We start from the raw sequence: 26,208 nt of genomic DNA, 5'->3' as shown, positions 1-26,208 counted from the left end.
GACTCAATGGTAATGGGGAGGACAGATGCACCATTCATGCATGGTGCCGGTGCATCCGTCAAGGTCTGCGGGTAGGTGCTGTTCCGCCCGGCAGGTCAGACCTCACGGGCGTGTGGGCACCCACCCGTAGAACTCATAGTTTACTGGTCCGGAAACAACGGTACCGGCAAGCTTACCTGTACCGTTGTGTCCGGACCTGCAACCTCGTAATGACCCCCATTGAACATTTATTTGCAACAGAGACTTGTTTTGGTACTTGGTTGAACTGTGGGGCACTGAGCACTGGTCTGAGGAATCCTTTGGGAGTTGAGATTGATATCCACTTGCTTTGACCCATTATTGAGAACTTCACAAGCCGTACTTTTACATTATACACTAAACAATTAAACTCTGCACATTCATCGTGACATGTTTAAACCCCTTTGAAACGTAATTGTTGTTTCTTGGTCTCAAGTCTGAATGCAGTGACTCGCAAATTCCAGATATTTACCTATGCAGATTAATGACATTTGTTTTCCTGGACGTAACTAAGAAGAACAACAACAAACAATTGAGGATGGCTAAACAAAGTTACAAGTAGTAGGCAGATATGAAGGGACAACCACGCCTGGATCACTAGATAAGGGATAGAGTATGAAATGTCATCATCCCCGACACACTTTATTATTATTTGTAGTATTATTATTATTATTATTAAGGTATTATTGAGCACAGACCTAGCGCCGGAAAGCAGCAAAGCACTTTTTATTTCATATGGTGCAGACGAAGTGAAGGAAGTAGATCTCAAGGGATTATACAAGGGCGCTCGGAGCCAAAATGGGGGAGGTTTGCAATTTGGCAGTAAGGGATCTCCAAGCAACCCACGGAGGATACCGTAGGGTTGCAGATTTCCCAGCCTTCGGTTAGATGGTAGTGGTGGGTGTGTAGACGTAAGTGTTTGAGAGGAGCCATTCTTTTTAAAAAAGGGTCTTGAGCTCATCCCTGAAATGTAGAAGTAAGGGGAGGTGTCTGGTGTTGACGGGTAACAGAATCTGGGAGCATAGACAGAGTAGGGCTGCTTTCTGGTTCTTTCCTTCTTGCAACATCGGAGTTCACGTTTGCACATGTCCTTGCTTCTGGTGGATGGTAGGCCTTGGGAGATGGTGACCTTCTCCGCGAGGTAGCATGGACATTTTAGGTCGACCGCATTATAGATTATGTAGCTGGATTTAAAGGTGAGATGTGCTTGCAACAGGAGCTAGTGCAGTTCAATAATGGTCAGGATAACGTGGATGAATTAGCAGATACCTTTGAGGAATTGGGCTGCAGCATGTACGACACATCTCCTGGGTGCCATGGTAGTGCCGGAAGATCTTCCAGGAGGTAATTATCACCATCCAGGTGGGAGAGGACCAAGGCTTGGACAGTTGATTGGAAGTTGTTTTCTGGGATACAGGCGTGATTTTCTGCCGGAAGGAAAGTTAGCACCAATCGGCGTGTGTGTTCCGTGCTATGTGCCTTGATGGACAGTTGTCTGTCAATATAGAACCCAAGGGAATTGGTGCAGGTGGTCATCTGAGGTGGGAAACCCTCAAGGCCCTCATCTGAGAGCCAGGTCTCGATGTCAGGGTGTTTGGTGTTGTTGGTCAGCGGTAGGAATTTGATCTTGGAAGGGTTTTGCTACAGGTAAAAAATTGACATCCAGGACTGGATCAATGCGAGGAAACCTTTGAGATTGTGGATGTCTTCGATGGAGGATATCTTGAGGTAGAGCTGCATATTGATGGATGTCAATGATGTGTGGCACCAGGAGCGATTACATGCAAACGCTGAAGATCAAGGGGTAGAGGATGGATCCTTGCAGGACTGTAGAGGTGATGGGAAGAGTCATAATTGAATGTATTTGTGGTCAACAAGGCTTGTCATTTGACATTTTTAAAATCAGCAACTCGAAGCAAAGCCGAGGCTGAAAACATAGAAAAGGTGCAGTTGATAACACTGTTAGTACATAGGGAGAGATTTTCGAAAAGTGCCTCTTTTCAGTTAAGATGGAAGTAGCATCAGCATACTAGTGTTCTGTGGTGCTCATTTTTGTCCAATTAAAAACAGAAACGTTATTACACTGAAAAGAAAGAATATAGTTGGTAAACTCTCTAGTGGAGATAACATGGAAAATATATCTAGATTTCTTAAAAAATAAAAAAGGTGACAATGGATATTTGCATAGATTGTGTTTTACACGGATGAAGGGCTACTTGACGTTTTAGTTCTGTGTTTTTAAAAGTGCACAGTTTTGAATTAAGGTAACAAGATGTCCAAAACAGGATAGAGCAAAGCTTTACCAGTGAAGAAAACATTGATTCATTTGGAATGAATATATGATGAATTAAAATGAATTCAAAAGGGTGAAGATAACTATGGGCAGTGCCATGTAGTTTGGTAAGGAACAGTACAGAAAACCAACAATCTATGTCCTTGACAGGTTCAGGGTGCAAGCTCAAACAAAATATAGTTATTGAATGATATCAATTTGACGAGCAGGAGACAATGGACATTTCCTTTATGGTAATCAGATCAGCATACCCTGATGTGGGATTAGAAGTATACCCTGCCTGGGATATTTCTTAATATTAACTGTTATGTGCTGGTAAAGCAATTTCTTGATGCAATGTTGGATGTCTGGGAGACAACAGATGTGCTGGACATTATCCTGTGCTGTTAATTGTTACTTCCTTTAGCTGATGGAGGGAGAGATGGGGAGACTTGCATGTGATCAGCCTTTCTCTGATGCTATCTGCTGTTCCCCTAATTGGCTTGTGCCATCAAACCTGTATTGCACTGATCTTGAAGAAAATAACATGTGACTTCATATGCAACACAGACATTTAACATGTATTTGGTTATCTTAAAGCAGATGTGGTCCTCACACCAGTAGTTTCATTCAAAATTAAAGATGAGGACGATACTTGTTTCATGAAACATCAAGAATTGGCTGAAAGAGAAAGCATCATTTTTCCCTCAGGTTAGTGAGTTGTGCTCGTTTACTTTGCCCACCGAAATAGGTTCACATTACTCTTTGTTTCCCTCACTCTCCACTCCCAACTTGCTCCCTTTCCTCTCTCGTTTGCTCTCTTTCGTCCTCTCTTGTTCTCTCTATCAGCTCCCAAACTCATCCCCTCTATCCCTCCCCTTCTTCTCCCTCTCTTCCACTAAGCTGGTCTAATTAACCATTTCGATGTCTTCTCTAGTGGATTATGTGCCTGAATAATGTAAGAATGCTGTGAAAAAATGGTAATATAATGTATTTAGTACCCGGCGAGAGTCAAGCAGAATACAAAATGCATTCTGATTGGCTCTCTGCGGGTTGTTACCCGGCCGCGAATCCCTCGATTCTCGGCTGGGATTCCAGCCTCATTGGCCATCCCCGCTCCGAGCCTCCCCATGGCTGAGAGGCTGCCTTCCCCCCCTCCGCCCCCACCCTCCCCTCCCCCGCCAGGGACTCGGGAATGTATTTTTTTTTCCCTCCCCTTTCCTCCCTCCTCCCTCCCCTCCCCACCCCACTAACCTTCTTACTCCTTTGTCCCCGGTGGGGAACGATGGCAGCCTCCAGCTGTGTGGAGACTCGGAGCGGGGCCATCCCCGCTCCGCGCCTCCACATGGCTGGAGGCTTCCATTGTCCCCCGCCGGGGACGCAGGTCGTTTTTTTTTTTTTTGTCTTTTCTTTTTTTTCCCCCTCCCTCCCTTCGCCCTCCTAACCCCACTTACCTTATTCTGCTTTTTTTCGGGAGCGGACGCGCTGGAAACACTTCTGTTCCCAGGGCGTACGCTCGCAATGGCTGCCATAAATCCCGGTTGCCATTTTCTTGGTCATTTTTTTTTTCTGTCCCGAAATGCTGCAGCGTTACGGGACAGAAAGAAATGCTTTTAGTGTCCCGGTCACGCAGATATTGTGGTACTAAAAACAATATGACCCTCGCGACGGGGGCCTATAACTATGGGCCCCGGGGCATTACCTGAGTCGGTAATGCCCCCGCCGCTCCGGTCATATTGCTTAAATAATCATACAAGTATAAGGGAACCTCAGTTGATCAGGATAACAATTAATTTATGATTTAGACAGAAAGTTTCAATAACATACTAAGATGTCTTTCCCTATGTCCTCAAAAGGTCTTCCTTTCCCTATGGTCTGAATTACATGGAGTCCAGTTCTGCTCGATTGTGCATATTTGTCTAATAGAAATTACAAACCTTATCCCATCAAGCAGAATCCTAATATTGTCATAACAGAACCACTAAAAAACTTTTTACGCTATGCTCTCTCTTTGTGTGTATATATTATATATAGTTAATTTAGTTTGTACCGTGTTAGCCAAGGGTTGAATAGAATGTTAATTCAGAAGAAAACCACAAATCAATACCTTAATTAGGCTAACAAAGTCAATGAGCCTCATTACGGGTTTGGCGGTAGCTGTGCCAGTAACAAAGGCACGGCTGCCGCCGAACCTGTGATTTTACCAGCACCCGTGAATGGGCAATAACCGGGTCATGCCGAGTTCGGCCGACCCAGTAATTGCCCATGTGCGGTTGTCGGCAATAAGGGACACCCCATCCCCATTCGGCCCCATAGGGCTGAATGGGAATGGGGAGCTCGGATGTACCGGCACCGTTCATAACAGTGCCGGTGCATCCACGAATTGTGCTCGCGGGTGCCACACTGCCCGCCAGGTCGGACCTGGCGGGCAGAGCAAGACCCGCAAGCACAACTCGTAGTATGGCGGTACGGTAGAAACGGTGCCGGTAGCGATACCGGCACCGTTGTTGCCTTACCGCCATACTTAAAATGAGGCCCATTGATTTTGCATATTTGCTTGCTTTTGTTTAATGTCTCCACTTTCTTAGGCAGAGATGAAATGACGCATTTGAAAAACATAACAGCTTACATAGCCCCTCCTACAGATACCACGTTATCTGTGCCTGTCTGTACCTGATTTTTAGTTTTGCTAGGAAAGTCATGTATTGGATGTTCGACTCCCCCACACATTGCAATCTTCAAGGTCTAAGTGGTGCGCTGTATTAAGTGGAGCAGGGGTCAGTGAAACTGGAGAGCAGGGAAAAGAAACAAAGAAACAGCGTCAGGTCTGGATGTTGTCATCCCGGTATCTCCAGGAGTGGAAAAAGTGAAAATATGTTAGTTGGAATAGTGACTCATGAAACCACAATGTCTGTTCAAGTCCCCTGCCAGTGTATTGAAAATGTGCCTACATTTGAATCCATAGGTCTTTCTGGCTTTGTCAGTCCTGGAATTACCCCAGACTACAGCAATCTTGAGATCATCAAGGGTATGATTAGCTTCTGAAAAACGCTCACCCTCTGGACTCTCATTGTTAGTACATTGCTTCACACTTCGACGATGGAGGTTGGTCCATTTGTGTGCCCATGGCCATCCCCATCATTTGAAGTATCAGTACCAAACGTGAAATAGTTGTGGGTCAGGATGAATTCTATGCACTTAGTGTCAAGAAGTGGGGTTTGATCGCCAAGAGCATTCTTACATGTCTCAGTGCCATCAATGTGGGGAATGTTTGTCTAGAGTGACTCCATATCCATGGTTGTCAGTAATGTGCCCCTTGGTAGGAGGCGTATATCATCCAATTTGTTGAGTAGATCAGTGGTGCCCTGGATGTAGCTGGGTGTCACTCTTACCAGTGGCTTCAAGATGTTTTTGACCCAGCCAGGGATATTCTCAGTCAGATTGCCTGACCCAGAGATGATTGGGCATCCAGGGTGGTTTTCTTTGTATATTTTGGGGAGCATGTAGAAAGTGCCAGGTATTGGGTTATCTGGTACAAATGTGTTGCTGGAAGTCATTCAGAAATGTCTTGATGATCTTGTTGAGTTCTTTTTTGTATTGTTTTGTTGGGTCTTCTTTCAGCTTTTTGTAATATCTTGTGTCAGAAAGTTGCCTGTGCGCCTCCAGCACATAGTTACAGGTGTTCATTATGACAACTGCTCCTCCTTTGTCTGCTGGTTTGACTGCAATACTCTTCTTTCTGTTCAGAGATTTTAAAGCGCCCCTTTCTGGAGGTGTCAGGTTATAGGAATGTGTAATGTGTTTGTCCAGTATGGCTGATGTTGCTCTATGTCTCAAGCTTTCAATGTATGATATGTGGGCTAACCTGCCCACATTTCAACATTTCGGACACAATCAAGATACCCCACACGGGGCAGGACTACAAAATTATGTGACGGTTTACATGTGCATCCAGCAATATTGTTTACTTGATTATGTGCATGAAATGTTCCGGGTGTGGCTATTATGTTGGGGAAACTAGTCAACCTCTACATAAACGCATGGCCCTCCATCGTGAAAGTGTGAAGCGATTTTCTTACAATGAGAGTCCACTGGGTGAGCGTCTTTCAGAAGCTAATTGTTAGGAAAGGTTTCAATGTATGTGTACATTTCCCTCCAGTTGTGAACCCCCCCAACCTTTTGCTGTTGTCTGACAAGCCTAGCCTGACTTTTGCCAGTGGAGCACAGCCTTCTGCTGCACTCCACTGGGTTTTTGCTCATTTTGTTATGGGGAAACTGACATGCCCTTAAAGACAGTCAGTACTGGGAGACTTTGTTTCCCCTTAGTCCTTTCCATTGTTGCAATTTTTCTGCAACATGTTACCAGTGCACAAAGTACCTTACAGTACAGTGCACTGGGGTCTTCCTTTCATTTCTAAAGGCCCTAGACACCCTCAAAGGATTGGTAGAAGTACAAATGTGCCTTGGACAGAGCTGGTGGCAGCTGTTATTTTTCATATATTGTTTACCCCTTTTGTGTGATTCATATCGCGTTTAGCGCGTTTGGCACAGGACAGTGGCTTGGCCCCGAAATGGCCATTTCACGAGGTCCTTTGTTCCGTTTGATTTGATTTTGATTTGATTTATTTATTTATTTATAGAGCACTTTACACCAAGGCGCTGTTCCTGGCCATCTTGTCCCTTTGCCTTCCCCAGGTCGAGCAGACCTGGGAAAACCCTTATTTGGTCATGCACGTTCCCGCGAAACCCAAAGCTTTCGCAGGCTTCTGCATGCCTTGTGTGTGTGCCTCCAGGATGTGGGCTGGACTTTCTAGTTCCAATACACATCCTGGGTGCCAGAGAGTCTGGTGTGCTAGGAATGACTGGGATCACCGTAGTGCATGATTGGTCCACGTCTGGCATGCCTGTATGTGAGAAGATTTGCCATTGGGTCCTTTTGGTTTTGGCCGAAGGACATTCTGGATACGAGAAGGCTCCCAACACCCATGCCAGGTCGATCTCTTGAGTTCTCACTGAACCTAGAATAGGATCGAAGCATCCTGAAATCAAGAAGCCGAGCATGGGAACCGATGGAAGGTTTGGCACCCTGAGCCCGCTGTTGTCCCGCAGGACCCCTCTGATCGAACTTAGGTCTGCAAAGGCGCTTCGACCCATTTGAATAATGGACCCAACTATTCACGGCACCTCCACCTTAACCTGAAAGCAAGCCTTCTCAGAAGTGTTCCTAGGCCAGCCAGCGAACTGACCACGGGACCTTTGATCTGGAACCGCTGCCATCTCGAGTTGACACTTGAGACTTTGGAGATCATAAGCACTGAGTATAAGGCACTCTCCTGCCAAGTTTCATACACCCAGGCACCCTAGGTCTGGAATTAGGAGAGTACGCCTGGACCCGAGTGCATGTGGTCACTGTGTCGCCCAGCCACGCTGACGCACTTCAGGGGTGCGCTGCTGCTGTGCCCTGCCTTTGCCCTGAGATGTGCTGCAGTGAAATCGAGTTGATCCTTTATCCAGGAGAGAAGAAATCGTCACTGTCCCACCACAGAATCATCCCTGGAACTCAGCCGCTGAAAGCCGCAGAACCCCACAATTGCAGCATTTAAACTCACAACCGAAGTGGACTTGACTGCCAAAGTTTGTTCCGGAGTGTGCCTTGGGTCGGTGAGTACTTGCAACCCTTACTAGTGGCCCCTGGCGCATCCATCCATTTTTACGCACAAGTGTCCCCTGAGGGCCACTCACCTTTTTCGAGGTAGTCTGTGCTACCATCCTATTCCAACTCTTGGAACTGTTCTGCCTTTTTGGGGAGACCCTCCTCAAATAGTGGGAACTTATTCTTCACTGCCTCACCCACCTTCCTGAGTCGCTACAGCCCCTGCAAGAGACCCTGTTTTCGCTCTACAGCACAATTGCGTGTGTCTACACTGAAAGTACTTTTGAGCGCTAGGCTCCACTCTTCTTAGGGATTGGACTGCCTCTTAGTTGGGGTTTGATAAGTGAAGGCATGCCTAAAGTATATTTGCACTGTATGGCCCTCTCCTTTGCAGGTTGTGGACCTTACTGTGTGCCATTCCTTTAGGCAATTGTAACTGCATATATGCTTTATAGTAGTGTTGTGTGGGTTTAAGTATTACTGCTGATGTTTGCTTGTGTTTGATTTAAAAGGCCTTTAATAAATGTATATGTATTTTCTTTTTATTTGTTTATTTATCAATCCACACACAGGAGAGATTATACAAGAACATTACATGTAGTATCTCAGGTCATGTAACCCAGAGTCCCCATCTCCCACCCCGTACGTTCCCCGGCAAGCATAGTTCTCGGCCTTAGTCAGACTGACTTGGTGGCACTGGTGGGTCCTCCATAGCCCTTGCGATCAGGGGCGGTTTGTGGATCAGGGCCGGATAATTCCGGTCATAGTCTAGCACTGGCTACCAGATATCCCGAAAACGATGAAGCAGTCCCGCCCTGGCTGCTGTGACTTTCTCGGCTATTAAAATATCCCAAAGTTTGACCCAGCAAAGGGCCATCAAGGGTCCGTCCGCGGACTTCCAGGTGCGGGCCACCGTGATCTTAGCCGCTAATAGGAACTGGGATATCAGGGCCGCTCTTCTCCCCGACCGCGGGTATGAGCCTGACAGTGGAATCCCTAAAAGGACTTGTTCGGGCGTGAGCGGAATGGTCGTCTGGGTGACGTATTTAATGGTAGCTAAACAGAGACCAAAACTCTTGCACCCGGGGGCAGGTCCACCACATGTGAAAGAAGGATCCTGGCGGGCCGCAAAGTCGCCAACAGAGAGGGTTTAGTGCTGGTTGGAAGTGATGAAGGCATAGAGGGGGATAATACCAGCACAGGAGTAGTTTATGGGCACACTCCCTGTTGGTTATACAGCGGGAAGACGTCTGCGTTCTTGTACAAATATCCACCCATGTATGGTCCTCAGTGGAGTGTCCGAATGTATATGTATTTTTGATATACACCTGACTGAGAGTCATTTTTAGTGTCCTTGAATGTGTGTGCTCATTGTAGGCTTTCAATCACCCTCACCCCTCCTGAGACCTAGTCTTGACCGCCGCCAATGCTACCTTCATTGGTCTGGGTTGTCCAGAAGGTTACCCTGTTCCAAGAAACTAGGCTGGCTTTCTGAGCCTCTGCCCACTCTGTTTTATTCCTTTTGTGTATTGTTTTTGTTTAATTGTTTTATGTTGCATTTTGAGGCCTATGGGCGTTTTTTGGGCATTAAAAAAAAAATGTATTCGAACTGGCCCAAAAGCAAAATGCACACAGGAGCAACTTAAGTGCCTGGTGATATAATGCAAGTCTCAACAATTCACACTTCAAATAACATTTAATTAGCCAACAAAGGGTTATATAAGGGGCATAGGATTATCTTGAGACAGTAGACTCAGAACAGCTGAAGAAGAATGTGGTCTGTGCTATATGACACAGCCGTGCAGATGGAGAGAAAGCTAAAAGCTGGGCATCCAACAAGGAGATGGGAGAGCAGAGCGCTGAGCTGACATTAAAGCAAATTAGCTGAAGCTCCGCCAAAAAGATGTCAGCTGGCTGCAATTGAAGATAATGGGCATGCCATGTCTTACTCAAGCCAAATTGAAAAATAAATTCTTGAGAATTATTGCAAAGAGCTCACACACGCGTGCTACTTAAATTAAATTGCTAATTTACAATATTCGAAGAGAGACAAGGAAAGCATTTTGAGAATTCCTAGTCGGCTAGCAGGTTCACTAAACTTAGTACAGAGACAAGGATATCATGCTGAGATGACCAGATACATTACAATTAGTACAGAGACAAACAGGAACAATTTGTTTCTGAATGTCCCATAACGAGATTAAAACGCATAATTAATTTTATTTTTTGATTGAAACTGATACACTAAAATATTTGAGAGTCTGTAAACAGAATGATTCCGGTTAGCCCAAACTGTTCAGTATGAGGCAAGGCAGCACACCTTTGTGCAACACTACACCTTTAATCAAATCATGTAAACACATAAATTAACTAAGAAATTAGAAATACAATTACAATCCCAATGTATAATGTTTTATTGTGAGTAATGTATTGATGAACGGTGGAAATATTTTGTTAAGAAAGTTGCATCCGCCTGAAAGTGTTTCATTTTATTTGTGATGTTTAAAAGAACATGGAGGCAGTTTTAATAAATAGCTTTTAAAATAAACCACCTTGATATTCTTGCAATCTTTCGCAAATGACCAGTGTAATTGCAATTGGTTATTTATAACATGCTTAATACCCAGTGCTTTCTAAGTGTGGACCTGGGGATCGCATCTGTGTTGCTCCTTGTCTTGCTTCCAAGGAGAGCGTGTTGCCCCTTAGCGATCCTCCCGAGACAAGTGTCTGAGCTAAAATTGATATATTTTGCTACCAATGAAATGTGCAAATAGGAAATATCCAGAGACAGGTTACTTTCTCCAATCGAAGCAGGAAAAAGCCTAGAAAGCATGGTATAAGAAGTACAGGAGGTAGCGACACAATTGAATTGATTGATTCACACACATCTTTCTATTGTTTATGACAGCTTGATAGCTACATTTTACATTTAATACTGGACAGCCACTTCTCTGATACAAAGCTCTCAGATAGGCCAGACAGATTGAGTGAGAATATAGGAAGCCCCTTTGGTAATTTGATAATGATTTTTGTTATATTCTTTCTTTCAAGGCAAGAGGTCAAAGTCACCAGAGGTAAAACTCACAATTCCAATAGCTTTGACTAACTAAATGTTTAGATAAACTGAAAGTTCAAAAGCGGCTTCTCTCCAGCTTCAGGCTGTTCCTGGGGTTCTATTCCCAGGAAGCAGTTTAATAACAAGAGAAAAATCTTACAACATAGTTTCTGGGTTCAAGACTTGCCTTATGCAGGGTCTTTTGTGATCCAAGAGACGTACTGGTCTCATGTGGACATCTCCCCATTCTTTCTCCTTCTCCTCTGTGACCTGGTTTTACTACTATGTGGTTGGTTGTCTTTCTCCAGGATCCTCATTTTCGTCCCTTTATTTATTTATTTATTTATTTTGGCATTTATATAGCGCATTAAGCCTGTAGGCATCAAAGCACTTGTCACATAGAATACAGGCAGAAACAATTGTGCATTAGATAGAAGAAAGAAGGCGAGCAGTAGTGCAGTGCATACAATAGCACAGAAGCTTGGATCTTGGTTACTTTGCTTGGTTTAGCTTACAATAAACTTTAGCTGACAAAACTCAGGCTGATTTTTTTCTTGGGAGAAAAGCAAAATTTTGAGGCTTTTGCGGAATAGCCGGAATGAAGGTTTAGCTCTTAATGCTGGTGGTAATGCATTCCACTTTTTCACAGGTACGTATCACAAGGAGGTAGACATGAGAAGGTTTTTTGAAATGGTTTCGCTGAGTGGAATCGTCCGTCTCCCAGAGCAAAGGAATAAGGGACAAGAGTAGCCAGCTTGGCCACTCCCACAGGCCTGAATGTCGACGTAGGGAGCTTGGCAGGATGAAAGAATGGCTAACTACTCTGTAAAGAGTTTCTCTCTGTAGGGTCTCAGAGCCTAGGCTCGGCAGGTTACTTCCTCTAACATACTTTATTTCAGACTCTTGCTTCCTTATCAAGCTCCATTTATTGTCTCCCAGCTTGGCTTCAACTGCTTGTACAAGGTGTCAACTCTATTTTTCAAAGAATTCTCAGTCTCTCTCCTTTTGCAACCATTGCTGATACGTACACTCTTTTTTCCACTCCCCATACTTTCTGTCACCACCTTCTTCCCTTTTGGCAATATTGTTGCTACTTTCCACATCTTCTCTGTCCCACTTCCCTCACACTACTGAGCTCTCTGTTCACTCCTCTGAGCACCACTCTTTCAATTCTCAGCCCCGATACCCTCTATGCTTCTTTGACATTCACCCATTTGTTCCGTTTCTTTGGTCAGCACACTCCCGCTCTTGCCTCTTGATCCATCCCTATTAACTCCTTGGTATGAACTCCTTGTTCTCTTCCCAGTTCCAAGTTCCTGTATTACCCAGACTCATGGACCTCTGCTCCAGTCTTCTCGGTCTTACTTAATCTCCTTCTCTCTCCTCCAACCTGCTCCAAATGAACTCCTGGCTCTACTCTCCAGTCTCCTGCACCTACCCCAAAAACCCACATGGCCGGACGGAGCTTGGCTCTTTTATAGAGCTTTAGCCCTGCCTTCCAGTCACTTTGGTGAATGGGAACTCAAGTATGAAATGTTATTAGGATTGTTTGGCACACCACTGCCATTTGTATGGTCTGAAGGCATTCTGGCAGATTTGAAAGTGTCAGTGGATATGGTTAGTGAGGAGGAGAGGTAAAGGCAAGACAGCAGCGCTTGTGTTAAGGTTGCAGATCAGAAATACCCTAGGTGCTGCACAGTGTTGTCTTGACAGCATTGCAATTCTGTTATACTTCTTATGCAGCCATCAGTTATGCTCCAAGTTGGCGGTCTGCAACCAGGGTAGCGCTACCTGTGTCTGCGTGTGAAGGCTTTATTATTCAGTGGTGTTTTCTTTCGATTGGTTGACAAGTGTGAGATTAAACTTTGAAAATGTTTCCATGAAAAGCCCGGCTTTTAGGTTTTTTCTGGATTTCAGGTGACCCCTTAGGGTGTGAATTTCTCTTGGAAGCACATTTTATTGTTTGGCCACCATATTGGAAAAGGCTGAACCTCCTTGTATTTCTCTGTGGAATCTTTTGGTTTCTAATAGTAGGCCTTTACTTGATAGTCGGTCTCTGGTTGGTTTGGCAAGGCTATATCCCTGACCTTGTCAGAAAGGGGCTCCTCTCCGCAGTGGTGGGAGTTGTGAGGAGGAACACAGAGTCAGTCTTTCCCCTTTGAAAAGACCATCTGTTAGGGTCTCAACCCCTGATTTTCCACCTTGCACAGCATTCTTGATTGCAGACCCTTATCTCCAGCCTTTCCTCATAAAATAGTTGCTCAGCCGTGTCTTTCTATTTATTTTAGAAAAACTATACCTTTAAGTTTCAGATGTGGTCGAAGAGAGAGTAGTGGGACAGCATGAGACACAAAGAAAGAGGGATACATCGATAAGAGCCGAAATTCAAACCCTAAAGCACCCTGGAAGTGCCGACATGAGGCGGCAGAGGGAGAGAGATACTGTCGAGCTATGAAGTCACGTAAAGAATCTTGCAGCACTGCCAGAGCAAACTAGTAAATTCACACCAGAAAAGGAAAGTCCCCTAGACCAACAGGCACAGGAAGGGCGCCAAACCCACCCTCCCTCAAGAGACTCATCATTAGCATCACTACTCAGGGGAACTGGAACCCAAACTGGAACATTGCTTGTCCCGGGCCGCCATTGTTGTTGCTCACAGTGAAGCCGTAGAGAGAAAGGGGGTGGGGCTTAGACCCCTTTTTGAGACTTTCCTTTGCACATACACACCCCTGGTGGGGAAGACAGACTTAGAATGGCTAGGGAGAGAGATGGTCGATCCCTAGAGGGGATGGGGACTATAAGTAAAGGATAGGAAAAAGAAAGCAAGTGTGGGCAAGCTTGACCTATTCTGAGTCCAACAGAGTAAGCGCATGGCGCTATGCCAGTTCCCAGTGGAACACTCATCTCTGCTAAGAGCAGGGAAAGTTAGGATGTCCCTTAGGGATTTTAGATAGCCTTCATTCAGGGAACCATTGTTAGGAGAAGCTAGATATTAGACCGTAAGCGTCATCATTTGGTAGTACTATTTTGGATTTACGGACAACTGGCTCAGGGAGGCAGGTCAATCTAAGATGAGAGATACAGGGACAGACCTGGGACCCACAATGAAAAAAAATAAAAACCCTTGAACTGTCTCTTGGACTCTGAGTAATTTCTGTGCCATCTGTCACATTGGTTGGTAGGGTACGATTTTGTTTTGAAGAAATTCTGCTGCTTGACCATCCACTGCTTTATGGGTGATGGAAAGGTCCTTGAAGTGGATCATTATTTGATTGGTAGCTAGTGGAGAGCTCTGAAAGCCAGTGTTATGTGTTTGCCTCTTTTGAGTCCGAGTAGTACTCTAGCTGCTGTGTTTGGATCGGTTGAACTTCTTTGTGAGGTATTGCAGCAGGTAGATGTTTGTCTAGTTGATTCTTGTTAGAGTCAGAGATGACTGCCAGAACTCTTTGTGCAAAAGAGTTTTAGGGCATGATCTGTCTGATGCAGTGTTAGAAGCATTTGTTTTCTATTGCTTTGACTTTTGGTTCCATTGTCAGTCTGTTTTTAATTAGTATACCTAAGTTCTTGATCATCTTAGTTGGTTTGGGGCAGTTACCCATTTCCAGAGGCCACTTGAGAGTCGTGTCAGGTTCGGCATTAGGTGAGAGTATCATTATTTGTGTTTTGTCAGAGTTGTGTTTTAGATGGTTGGAGATCATCCATTTGCTTATTCATGTGAGGCAGTTGCTGAGGATGGTGTTGGAGTATTCATCGTCAGTCATATTATATATGATCTCGGTGTCATTGTCATAGTTGTAATAGGTGAGCCCAAATGATTTTATGATCTTCATTAATGGGGACATGTAGCTGTTGAAAAGGAGTGGCGCAGGCCACCAGGAGGCGCATGGCGAGCAGTTAACTGTTCTGTCAGCTCCCGAGCCCGGACATGTAACAGGGTACTCAGCCCCCCCTTCACCCTTCCTGGGCTGCAAGGAAGATTGCTCCACGGATGAGGAAAGCCTAGGGCACTTCCGTCCCAAGGTTGAGGAGAATTTGTGGTGGGCGGCCAAGATACCCGTGCCTGCAGCCTGGGCAAAGGGAGAGGCGGAGCAGACCCACAGCAGAGCAAGGGACGTGAGAGAACCGGGCCGGCCCCTTATGAAGAGGGCCTTAAAGGAGGTCCTCAGTGGCGAGCCCGGCGGGGCCTACACGTTGCAGTGGAGGCCCCCCACCGTAATAGCAGCTCGGCATGGGATGCTGCTGCAACTGAAGGGATCGGGAGGAGGAGGTGGTGTATCCCGCCCCAGGGGACGCTGAGAATGCCGGAGTGGGTACAGTGACCCAGCTGCCCTGCAGTGCACTACTGAATCTCAGCGGGGGAGCAGAACGTGGCGCAAGGCAGGATTGCCCCTCTGCTAGGCCTGCAGTGCAGGAGAGCCCATTTGTGAGGCCTGAGGTGAGGTAGGACTGATGGCCTCCCTGTAATGCTGCACTCCATGAGATAAGGGTCCGGCGGGCAGGGGGAGAGGAGATGGCAGGAGGAGAGGAGATGAGCGAGTGGAGGAGAGGGGCATGGGTGATCCTCCCTGGAGCCAGCTGTTGGTGTTCCCTGTGGAGCGGGCCGAGGCATGTTAATTACCTGTGGAGCTAGCGAGGCCCTTTGAAGAACAGCCTGAAGAAGGGAGCCTACTGGGGCGGCCGGGCCCTGTGCCTCCCTGGAAGGGGGTGGTAACGCCTTGGACAATTGGCACCTGTGTTGGGCACATGTGGTAAGATGAGGGTGGAAAGGAGGTAGTCCGAAGTGAAGTTAAAAATGGATGACTTTGAAAACAGGGAACGAAGGAACTACCTCTGTTTTTTTGGGTTCCCGGAAAGGGAGGGAGAAACCGAGGGAGATATCAAGAGGTCAGTCATGGAAGTATTGAGAATCCTGTTTGGCTCGGACGCGATTGATGAGCCCGTGATCGACTGAGCACACCAAGCAGGGAGAGGCGTGGGGGGACCGATAACAGTGCTGGTGAGGTTCCACTACTTCCCTGGAAAGGTGAAGATACTGGAGAGGGCAAGGAAAGCGGGTCCAGTGGCCTATGGCCTGCCAAGATAGCAATCTACCAGGACCTGTCAGCATTTACGTTGGCTAGGAAGAAGCAATGTGGTCCCCTGACGAAATGGCTCACTGACAAGGGAGTGAGGTACCGATGAGGCTTCTCCTCAATATCTTTTGAGCACGAGGGCTATTCATACAGACTAACAACGGAAGATGGAATTCAAAGAGTGATCACCGAACTTATGGTGAATTCTGCGGTAATCCAGACGTGGAACCCTTGCTCACTGTTCTTAGAGAGGCACATCTCCACCTCGCTAACGAGGCTCAACCAGGCCGAAACACGTGTCTGGGGTTGCTGTTGGTACTCGTGTTCAGAGAATTGCCTGGCATTTCGGTGCTGGACTGCCCGTGGGCAGGACAAAGACTGACATGTAGTGGAAATTTCTCTTCTGTGAAAGGATGGTGAGCTAAAGACTCTGGTTGAGACTCAAAAACCCGGGATATAGGCCGGTAGAGCGAAACTCCCAGAACTCCCCTTACTTATGAAGTGATGGAAGGAGCATGCAGCAGCAGCCAGTTGAAAGATAGACAGAAGATCCCTACAACACAGAAATTTAAAAAATGTAATACCCCTCTGGGAGGGAGGGGGAATTGATGATACCACAGGGGAGGGTAATCCCGGGGTCATCATCATTGAGGAAAGGAATGGTGGGGTCCTGAGGGGGTTGTTCCTGGCAAGGGCTCGCTGCTGGGGCAGTACGATGGGGGGTGGAGAGGAGGTGTGTGGGGCAGTGAGGAGATTAGAGGTATTTGGTGGTGGGGGCTCAGGGAAAAGTGCTTTGTTGAAAGCTGGTCCTGGGTTTAGGAAGACCACTGGTGATTTGATCCTGTCTAAGGTGATGAATCTTGGCGGGTTTGGATGCCGAGGAGGGGGCACGGAAGGAGGTCGCGGGGTTGCGTTTTTTATGCATAGTTCAGAGTGCATGGTTTCAAAGTTTGTTAAATGTTCCATGGGTTCCGGGGACGGAGGCTCATCGAGGGAAATGTCTTGGGGAGGGGGCCTCATGTGGTGTTCCGACAGCGGAGTAATGTCTGGACCGGGTGAAATGAGTTTTGGCGCACTCAGTGCGCAAGTTCTCAACTCGCCAAGTAAGAGATCGATGGTGCTCTGTGAATTTAAGAGGGCACGACTAGATTGGATGTGCCTTTAGGAAACACACTGGGCGAGGGGCAAAGCTCCCTGACTGCGATCCCGGGATGGGGGAGGGGGGGATTATCATGGCTTCTGATGTGGGGAAATGGCGGGGGTGGTGATCTTGATCTCAACCAGACTCGGATTTGTTATGGACTTGGTTCTAGCTGATCCCAAAGGGAGATATGTGTTTGTTAAGGTTTTATGGCGTGGTACTAGACTCATGCTGGCCTCGGTGTATGCTCCAATTGTGGCTCAGTGTGACTTTTGGGAGGGGGCTAGGAACAAACTGAGTTTGTCGATGGACAGTTGATGGTTGGAGGGAATTTCAATATGGTACTCGACCTAGTGAGGGACCGCAGCAGAATGGGGGATGGGCCGTTGGTGAGGTCAAGGGCAGGAGAATCGGAAAGTTTTAAACAAGTAAATGAGGTTTTGGGCTGGGTTGACTCCCGCTCACCCCCCCTGGAAGGAGGCTGTACACCTTTTTTTCAGCAGTGCACTATTCATTCTCGTAAATTGACCTGATTTTGGTGGACACGACCTTGAAGGTGCAAGTTTTGGAATCTCAGGCCACCCCAATCCCATGGTCTGACCATGACATGGTAAGAACTCAGTTGATATGGCGCGGGGAGCAGACACCCAGAGGAGCTGGAGGTGTAACTATTTTCTGCTAAAAGACAGGGAGGTGCAACAGGAGCTGCTCACGGGAATTAAGGAATATTTTTCCTTCAAGGATACCGGGGAGTTGGGGATTCAGTCGTGTGGGAGGGCTTCAAGGCAGCGATCCGCAGGGTACCGATTGGGATAGGCTCCCAAAAGAAAAAAGAGAGGCAGAAGAAAGAAAGCATTCTATGTCACTCTGGCGGTATAAAACACAGTTGAAGGTCCTCATGACTCAGGATACGGAAAGGAAGCTTCCTTTCTTGAAACAGAAATACCATGAGAGGGGGACAGAGTGGACAAGATTCTTGCATGGAGATTGAGGGAGGAGAGGAAGCAGAGAACAATTGGAGCTATAAGGACCAAGGAGGGTGGGTCCATCTTCGACCCCAAAGACATTGGGAAGGAATTTGAAAGTACTATAGCAACCTCTATTCGTCGGAATAGAGGGGTGAGGAGGCACAAATAGCTGACTTCTTGAGCGGACTACCTAAACAGTGACGTAAAGAAGTCCTGGGAACGGAATTAGAGGGGGGAATGCCGAAACCGGTACATCGAAATCAGGTGGGCCTCATTAGGGGGAGAAAAGGATCTGATAATATACAGAAGACTATAAATTTGATCCATGGTGCTCAGGTGGGGGGCCTGGATGCTTGCCTGGTATCTCTGGACTCAGAGAAGGACTTCGACAAGGTCGAATGGCCCTTCATGATGAAGGTCCTGAGGAGGATGGGGTTAGAGTCAAACTTCCTGAGATGGGTAGCAGAGCTTTCAGAGGTTTTCACACTAACCAGAGGAGCAAGACAGGGTTGTCCCCTCTCTCCATTACTTTAAGCCTTAACGGTGGAACCGCTATCAATTGCGATTCGTTGAAATGGGCAGATCAAGGGCATAGTCGGTGTTGAGATCGAGTGCAAGCTTTCACTTTTTGCGGACCACATACTGGGATACCTTACCGACATCCAGCACTCATTCCCAGTGCTCATGACACAAATGGCGGAATATCGCAGCCTGTCAGGGCTTAAGATTAATGTAGGGAAATCATGCATTGTGCTAGTAGCCTTCTCGATTCCAAGAGGCGATACCAGGGCGTGAGAGTTAAGGGCATACAATACCTGGTTATTCAGGTGACTAGGGACCCAGAGGAGATGGTGCCAGCTAATTATGACCCTTTTCGTGCGCGGCTGACAGCAGATCTCAAAAGGTGGGACCCCCTTATACTAACCTGGTATGGACGGATGACATCTATTAAGGTGAATGTACTTCCCTGATTGCTATATTTATTTATAGCTATCCCAAGACATCTCCCAGAGAGGTTCTTTCTTGAAGTGATAGCAGAACTCTGCAGATTTATCTGGGGATAAAGGATGCCGAGGGTGAAAATGCTGGCTCTGACACTCCCGAGGGATAAGGGAGGATTTGGGTTCCGCGATGTGCGACTGTATTCTTAGGCGGCTCCCCTGAGGGCAATGCTCGAGCACATGAGGGATGACTGGGGGACCTATTGTTCCTATCTGGAATATTTGATGGTTCATCCGTTGAAGTTTAGGGACTACTTTTGGTCCCCACTTTGTGCTATTCCAGAACATCTCAGGTCCCAGCCTACTTTGGGGGTGTTTGGTCCATCTGGCGTGAAACAGAGGGTAACCGCAAATTCTCAACATGGCCGTCCCCGGTGTCCTCGGTATGGCCCCCCCCCCCCCCATTTCACTTCGGGCATCAGGCAGTAGCTTTCTCGCAGGAATGGTCAGACGGGGGTCTCGACAGGTGGGACAACTTTTTAAGAATGGGATTTTTCTGGACCTTGAAACTGTCAGAGGTATTAGGGAGGGATGTGGTTTCATTGTTTAAATACCTCTGCATCCAGGGCATATCGACAGACCCAAGGTGGGGTGGATCAGTGGCAAGAGGGCGGACTACTGTTGAGAAGACACAAGAAGGGGTATCTTGTCTAGATTATATAAAGCCATGAACAAGGCTTAGAGGGGAGGCAAACATTTCAGAGGTATTGAGTGGACTTGGTGGGGGAGGAGATCTCAGAAGAGCTCTGGGCGCAAATTTACAAAATGACTTTCCAGCAATGTTTTTTAACCTCCAAGGTGGTACATAATTTCAAGATGTTGATGGGCTGGCATAGGCACCCCCTGAGGCTATCCAGGAGGTTTGCGGGTACCTCTCTCATGTGTCCTAGGGGATGTGAGCAGCGGGGATCTCTGGCCTACATGTGGTGGTGGTGCCCTAGGGTGCAGGTGTTCTGGAAAGAAGTGCTGAGTTGGATGTAAGAAGTCACAGGAATTCTGTTAGGCCTGGACCCTTTGCAGAAGCTCCTGGGGTCCCGGCAAGGGACAGGAATAATATAGGCTCCTCAGGATGTGGGAAGCAATGCGGAGAGCGAGGAGATTTGCCACAGCGCAGAGTTGGAAATGTGAAACGCTTCCATCAAAAGAAGTCTGGGAGAGGAAAGTACATAGCATGATGGTAATGGAGAAGCGGGTTATTGGGGTTTTGATATGCAGGGGGTTAGGGCGTTGTGGTGTGTCATTTGTGAGGTTGTAGAGGGGAGAGGTGGGAAAGGATGGGGACCAAGAATGTTGATTACGATGCAGTTTGGAATTTGAAAACAGCATTAGGTCTTGTTCCCTTAACAAATTTCAATAAAAACTAAAGTTCAAAAAAAGAAAAGGGGTGGCAAGAGGCTTCATCCCTAGGGACTCCACAGGTGATGTATCATGGGTTGGAGATGTAAGGGGCAGAGTCAGGCGATTCATTTTCTGTCTGTGAGGAATGATCTCATTCACGGTAGTGTAGTTTTATGGATTCTTTACGCCTCCTAATTAGAGTGTTGTGGTTACCTCTGTGAAAGGCCGCTGAGATGTCGAGGAGTAAGAGTACAGAGGTGACGTTGTCTGCTGAGATTTTATGCTTGTCCCAGATTGTAACTAATGCTGATTCAGTGCCTCTCATTGGTCTGAAGCCAAATTCTGTGAGCAATGTAATGAATTATTAGGCTCTACATGGTCCATGATTTGGCTGTATTCGTAGCTCCCTAAAGTTTTGCCTGGCTGCGCTATGTTTGAGAAAAATTGGCTTCTTAGTCTCTAGCAGTGTTTTTTATAAGCGGTTTGATGTAGGCCATCTTGAAACTTTTCTGAGAAATCCCTTTTTTTGAGCGAGTGGTTCATTAGTTTGCAAAACAAATATCTTGGTGTTTCCTTGCTAACAATCTCTTTCTAGATGTTTGTGAGGGTTGGGGCAGGGCTCTATCAGCCTGCTTTGTTGCTAGCAATCACTAATTTGTGCGAGTCTGATTCAGATATTGGTTTAAACCAGTTAAATGGTTGGGTTGGATTCTTGATGTTGTTGCTCAGAATTTAAATTTTACTCCCAGTTTGATTCCTCAAGGCAGCCTTGATGTTTAATACCACACTTTTGAAATGGTCAGCAATACTAATGCAAAGTCTTAAGAGTAGGTACCATTTTTTTTACTGCAGGGGGTGGGATTTCTCATATTTTGAGTGAGTTGGTTCTTTCTCTGCATGAAGTGCATTATGGATTCTTTCAAAATAGTAATATGTCTTTGCTTTGTAGTGGCAGATCTGTCTTTGGTATGTTATCTTGTCTTGTGGCTATAAGTCTTTCCTCCATGTTTCTTTTTATATTGTGTTTTCTTGGGTGAATTGGGAGTGTGAGAATATATATATGTAGCATACATACTCCTACGTCCCATCCCCTTTCCTCCATACTGTATGGGCGTCCCTAGCTAGGGACGGGAGACAGAACCTTTTTCACCAGAAAAACCATCTTCCCCTTTAAATTTAGAAGGGGGCGTGACCCTGGGACCATGCGCTCCCCTGACTCCGCCCACCTGCGTCACTCCCCAGTCCTCTTTTCCGCTTCGACAGGAACGGACCACTTTCACCAGCACGTGTATTATGCTTCCGGCCTAGTAATTCCATGCGGTCTTCCCCGGAGAAGTACTTTTGTCTTCTTTTTTCTTTTTCATTCAGGTGCCGCTATGTCCTCTGGTTCCACGCTCCTCCCCGGTGCATGTCGACGTTGGCGGGCTTCAGCAGGTGTGCAGCCTGCAAGGGTCTCTTCCCTAGGTCTGACCCCCACACACCCTATGCCTCTGCTGCCTTGGCCCTGACCACGGCTGGGAAGGCTGTACCGCGTACAACGCACTTACACGCCCTTACACCTCACGCTCCCAAAAACAGGTTAGCCGGGTGGAGGGAGCTCTTCGGAAAGTCACCTCCAGAGGACTTAAATGCATTTGTCAAGCAGAAGACCAGACCCAAGGTAGGTGCATTGTTCTCCTCCGCACCCCGCTGAGGCGACTCCTCCCCCAGGAAGCGCACGAGCAGGAGGGACCTAAAAGGTCCTAGTACTAGCACACATACTGAGGCTGATTCAGCTACCGGCCGAGGGGTCGAGAGATCCTACCGGTGATGTCGCTGAGGGACCGCACGGTCCTATTACCGGGTCTCAATCCAAGGGGCTACGCCCTATTACTGGACGAGGGGGCACCTGTACGCAGCACTGCCGGCGCCACAGCAGAAGCCACTCCGCCTACCAGGCTGCGTCTTGAGGTGCAGGGTAGGCCTCAACCTCCACCGCTCCGGGTACTGGAGGAAGGCAGGCCCAGTGCAGCAAGCACCATGACTCAGTGTCGTGGAATGCAGCCGGACGAAATGGCCACCGGGCCAGACAAAATGGCGACTCGCCCGACACCATCCCCCTTCGGGGAACAGGTAGGGGAACAAGTCTCCAGGTGGGACAGGTTGTCACCTGGCACTTGGCCCATGGCATACCCATCAGTGTCTCAGGGCAGATACACCTCGCCCCAGACAGGGTGCACTTAGGTCTCAGCAACCTCAGAGCCCCGCCCCAATGCCGGCTCCAGCAAGCACTCCGCCGGCCTGTGATGACAGATTATTTGAGAAATTCCTGACTCTTATGAAGTCCCCACTGATGGCTCCCAATCAGCCCCAGCTGCCCACGCTAATCCCTACAGCAACGGCTTCCATGCCTGTGCCAGTCACAGCAGCCCCATTTCCGCTGCCACAGCAGCCTCCGGTGCCAATTGGTGCGCCACAGCTACCTGCGCCCAGAACTCCTCCAGCTGCTCCAGACCAGCAGGACACCTTGGTGGACACGGATGAGGAGGATGACCCTGAGACTCTGTCATCAGCCAAAGCCTTTCACAAACAGCTGGTGGGCCTTGCTGAGTATCTGGGAATCCCACAGCCACAGGTGGAACAACCAGAGACTGGGGTACTTGCAGAAGTTCTCACTCTACGCCCCCCGGCTAGAACGGGAATCCCAATGCAGAAGGATGTGGTGGCGCTTGCCAAAAAAGGATGGCTCAAGCCACATTCTACACAACCTACTAAGAAGCTTCTCAACGCCAAATTCAGGCAAATGGAAGGGGACCCCCTCCAACTGTCGGCGCACCCCGAACCACACTCCGCGGTGATCGCGGCAGCATCACTCAAATCTAAGCCTCAATCCTCCTTGGCTACATCAGCCTCTGCACTCCTGGGTAAGGAGGAGATGATCCTGGAGGCGTTTGAAAAGAAACTCTATTCCACTGCTACTCTCAACCTGCACCAGTCCAACAGTCCAATGCTGATGCCATGCTGGCGGCAGTCGACCAGAGTAACGGTCAAGAGATCGCCGATTTCCTACCTGAACTCCTTGTACAGATGGAGTGCTCAGGCCTGGCCATATGTATCGCTACTGACATGAGAAGGACGGCTTGGCTAAGGGCGACTAAGTTCAACCCTGACATACAGGACCGTTTTCTGGACCTTCCTTTTGAGGGAGGTGATCTGTTCCATTCTACTACGGACAAGGAACTAGATAAGAAGAACAGTTCGCAGACTGCAAAGTCCTTATCTGTCTTCACTAAGTCCACCCCCAAGGCATATAGCCAAGCACACCAGCGCTCAAACAAAGGGCGTTCCTTAGGAGGCTTCAGGGGTTTCCAGGAGAGACTGTCCAGGCAACCGGACAGATCTCTGAGCCAACACAGGCACAAGCAGCACAAGGCGGCGCACAAGGGACAGTCCCCCTCCTCAGCACCAGCCTCAGAGGGCAAAAAAGCATGACACAGCCATCCGGATCCACGAGTTTCCGGTGGGGAGCAAGCTTGCCCTTCACGCTCACCACTGGCGGACAAGGTTTGCGGACCCATGGATCCTCTACGTAGTATCCACGGGCTTACGGCTACCTATCCCTCCTTCTCCTCTCTCCTCCCCTACGCTCCCACAGATTGGTACAGCAACTCCTTTGGCAGAAATTTGCTCACTCGTAGAGAGTCAGGCAGTGGAGGAAGTCTCAGCGTCTCAGCGGGGTCTGGGCATCTATTCACGGATTTTCGCCATACACAAAAAGAACCAGGCTGGGCTGAGAGTTATGTTGCACCTTTCCACCTTGAACCTTTACCCATATCTAGACGAGTCGCTAGTCAGGTCAAGGTCTTCGGAGGCAGTCGAGCACACTGCCTCCGCTCTCATGACTACACTACACGAGCTGGGATTTTCCATCAATCTCAACAAGTCACAGTTGACGCCCACGCAGAGTCTAACCTTCCTGGGCCTTATCTGGAACATGAGCTCCGAGAGAATTTTCCCCTCAGCAGACAAGATCGCAGCCATCAAGAAGGCCACGGGACACTTTCTAAGCAGAGCTGTGACCTCGGCATGGTGGTACCAGCACCTCCTGGGTATCATGGTGGCATGTCTCCTGGCAGTGCCGCATACAAGGCTCAAAATTAAGCGTTTGCAGTTGCACTTCACAGCCTCCTGGAGTCAGGAGAGGGGTTCCCAGGAGGAGCAGGTCAGCATCCCACATCATCTCCACCAGGACCTGATCTGGTGGAGCACGGACAACAACCTGGACAAGAACCTGCGGATAGGCAGGCCCTTCCGTCAACCAGCACCTCAGGCCACCATCATCACAGACTCATCCCTAGAGGGCTGGGGAGCTACCTTGATAGCCACAGTGTCCATGAGGTATGGTCCTGTCAAGTGCAGGTGGCCCATATCAACTGGCTAGAGTTGATGGCCATCTGGCTCGCTCTCAAAGCCTTCCTCCCAATGATCAGCGCCAAGGCGATCCTCATTCAGAAGGACAGCTCCACCAGCATGTATTACATCAACAAGCAGGGTGGCACCAGGTCCCCTCCTCTCTGCACTCTAGCAGTCAACATTTGGGAATGGGCTCTGGGCACTTGGCAGCAATCCACCTCCCAGGGGAGTCCAACTTAGAGGCGGACAGGCTCAGCAGGCTGGGTGCAGACAACTACGAATGGCAGTTGGACGAACAAGTACTTCAGGGGATCTTCAAAAAGTGGTGTCATCCTCAGGTGATCTCTTCGCAACCTGGTCCAACAGGAGGTGCCCCCAGTTTGTGTCCTGGCGGGGACAGGGCAGGGGCTCCCTGGGCGACGCGTAGCAGATCCAGTGGAACAACATGAACGCGTACGCCTTCCCTCCCACTCTCCTGGTGCACAGGGTAATCTGCAAGATCAGGGAGGCTCGACACCTCTGTATCATCCTGATAGCTCTGTGGTGGCCAGCAAGGCAGTGGTTCTCGGAACTACTCAGCATGTCGGATCAGGCCCCGGCCCACCTCCCGCTGGGCCCAGCACACCTACTCTCCCAGCAGGGAGGCACGATCATCCACCCCGCCCCTCAGAAGTTAGCCCTTGCAGCGTGGGTTCTTGTCAAGGATCTTCTTCAAATCCAACGCGGGAGCTGCTGAACCCCACTGACCCACCAAAGTGCAGCGTTCTCAACTAACTATTTAACCAGGTGAGCTCATGACACACTGGGTAAAGGGGAATTTGGATAAAATAACAAATTCAGACACAGGAACTGGATCTCCCTCTGGAAGACTGTATCTGCATGGACGAGAGATTCACAAAGGTTCTTTTACCAATAAATATCAAATACAAACTAAACAACTACTATATCTGTTATCATATGAATTAAGTTACCTGAAAAATCCTCTACTTAAGCCTAGAGGATATTATTATAGTTAAACAACTGTATTCACTTGTTTAGTTGATTCCTTAATAGGAATTGTTGTGCTTAGTTTTTTAATGCTTTCAGTTAGTTACTAAAACTAAATCAAAGTGTGCACTCTTCTGTTTCCAATGAGTTACTTTCACAGTTCAGGCTAAAAGAGACTGTACTGAATCCAAGAGTTCATCTGATAGCACAAAAACTATTTTCTTTTCTAAAAAAAAGTTTATTTGAAGTGTAAAATATTTTCTCTCCAGGAAATATAAATGTCAACCACACACTTTTCTTCTCTTCAAAGA

At 47.7% G+C, this 26,208-nt stretch overlaps 1 protein-coding gene across 6 annotated transcripts in view; it reads left to right on the top strand.

The window, feature by feature from the left end:
- LOC138488178 (zinc finger protein 343-like) overlaps nt 1-26,208 on the top strand; it is a 725,547-nt gene that overhangs the window by 290,738 nt on the left and 408,601 nt on the right. For 4 of the 6 annotated variants that reach the window (XM_069614977.1, XM_069614976.1, XM_069614974.1 and 1 more), the window contains one exon: nt 2,891-3,001. The exons of 1 other annotated variant lie outside the window; for it this stretch is intronic. In XM_069614977.1, coding sequence (XP_069471078.1) covers nt 2,891-3,001 — 111 coding nt within the window. The remainder of the gene's footprint in view (nt 1-2,890; nt 3,002-26,208) is intronic. One more of the 6 variants, XM_069614973.1, reaches the window with a different exon arrangement.

Source organism: Ambystoma mexicanum, chromosome 9 (genome assembly GCF_040938575.1).
Source record: "Ambystoma mexicanum isolate Mex_15411 chromosome 9, UKY_AmexF1_1, whole genome shotgun sequence".
In the NCBI taxonomy this organism is placed as follows: domain Eukaryota; kingdom Metazoa; phylum Chordata; class Amphibia; order Caudata; family Ambystomatidae; genus Ambystoma; species Ambystoma mexicanum.
The sequence above is the reverse complement of the archived record's forward strand: the minus strand, read 5'-3'. Positions and strand labels throughout refer to the sequence as shown.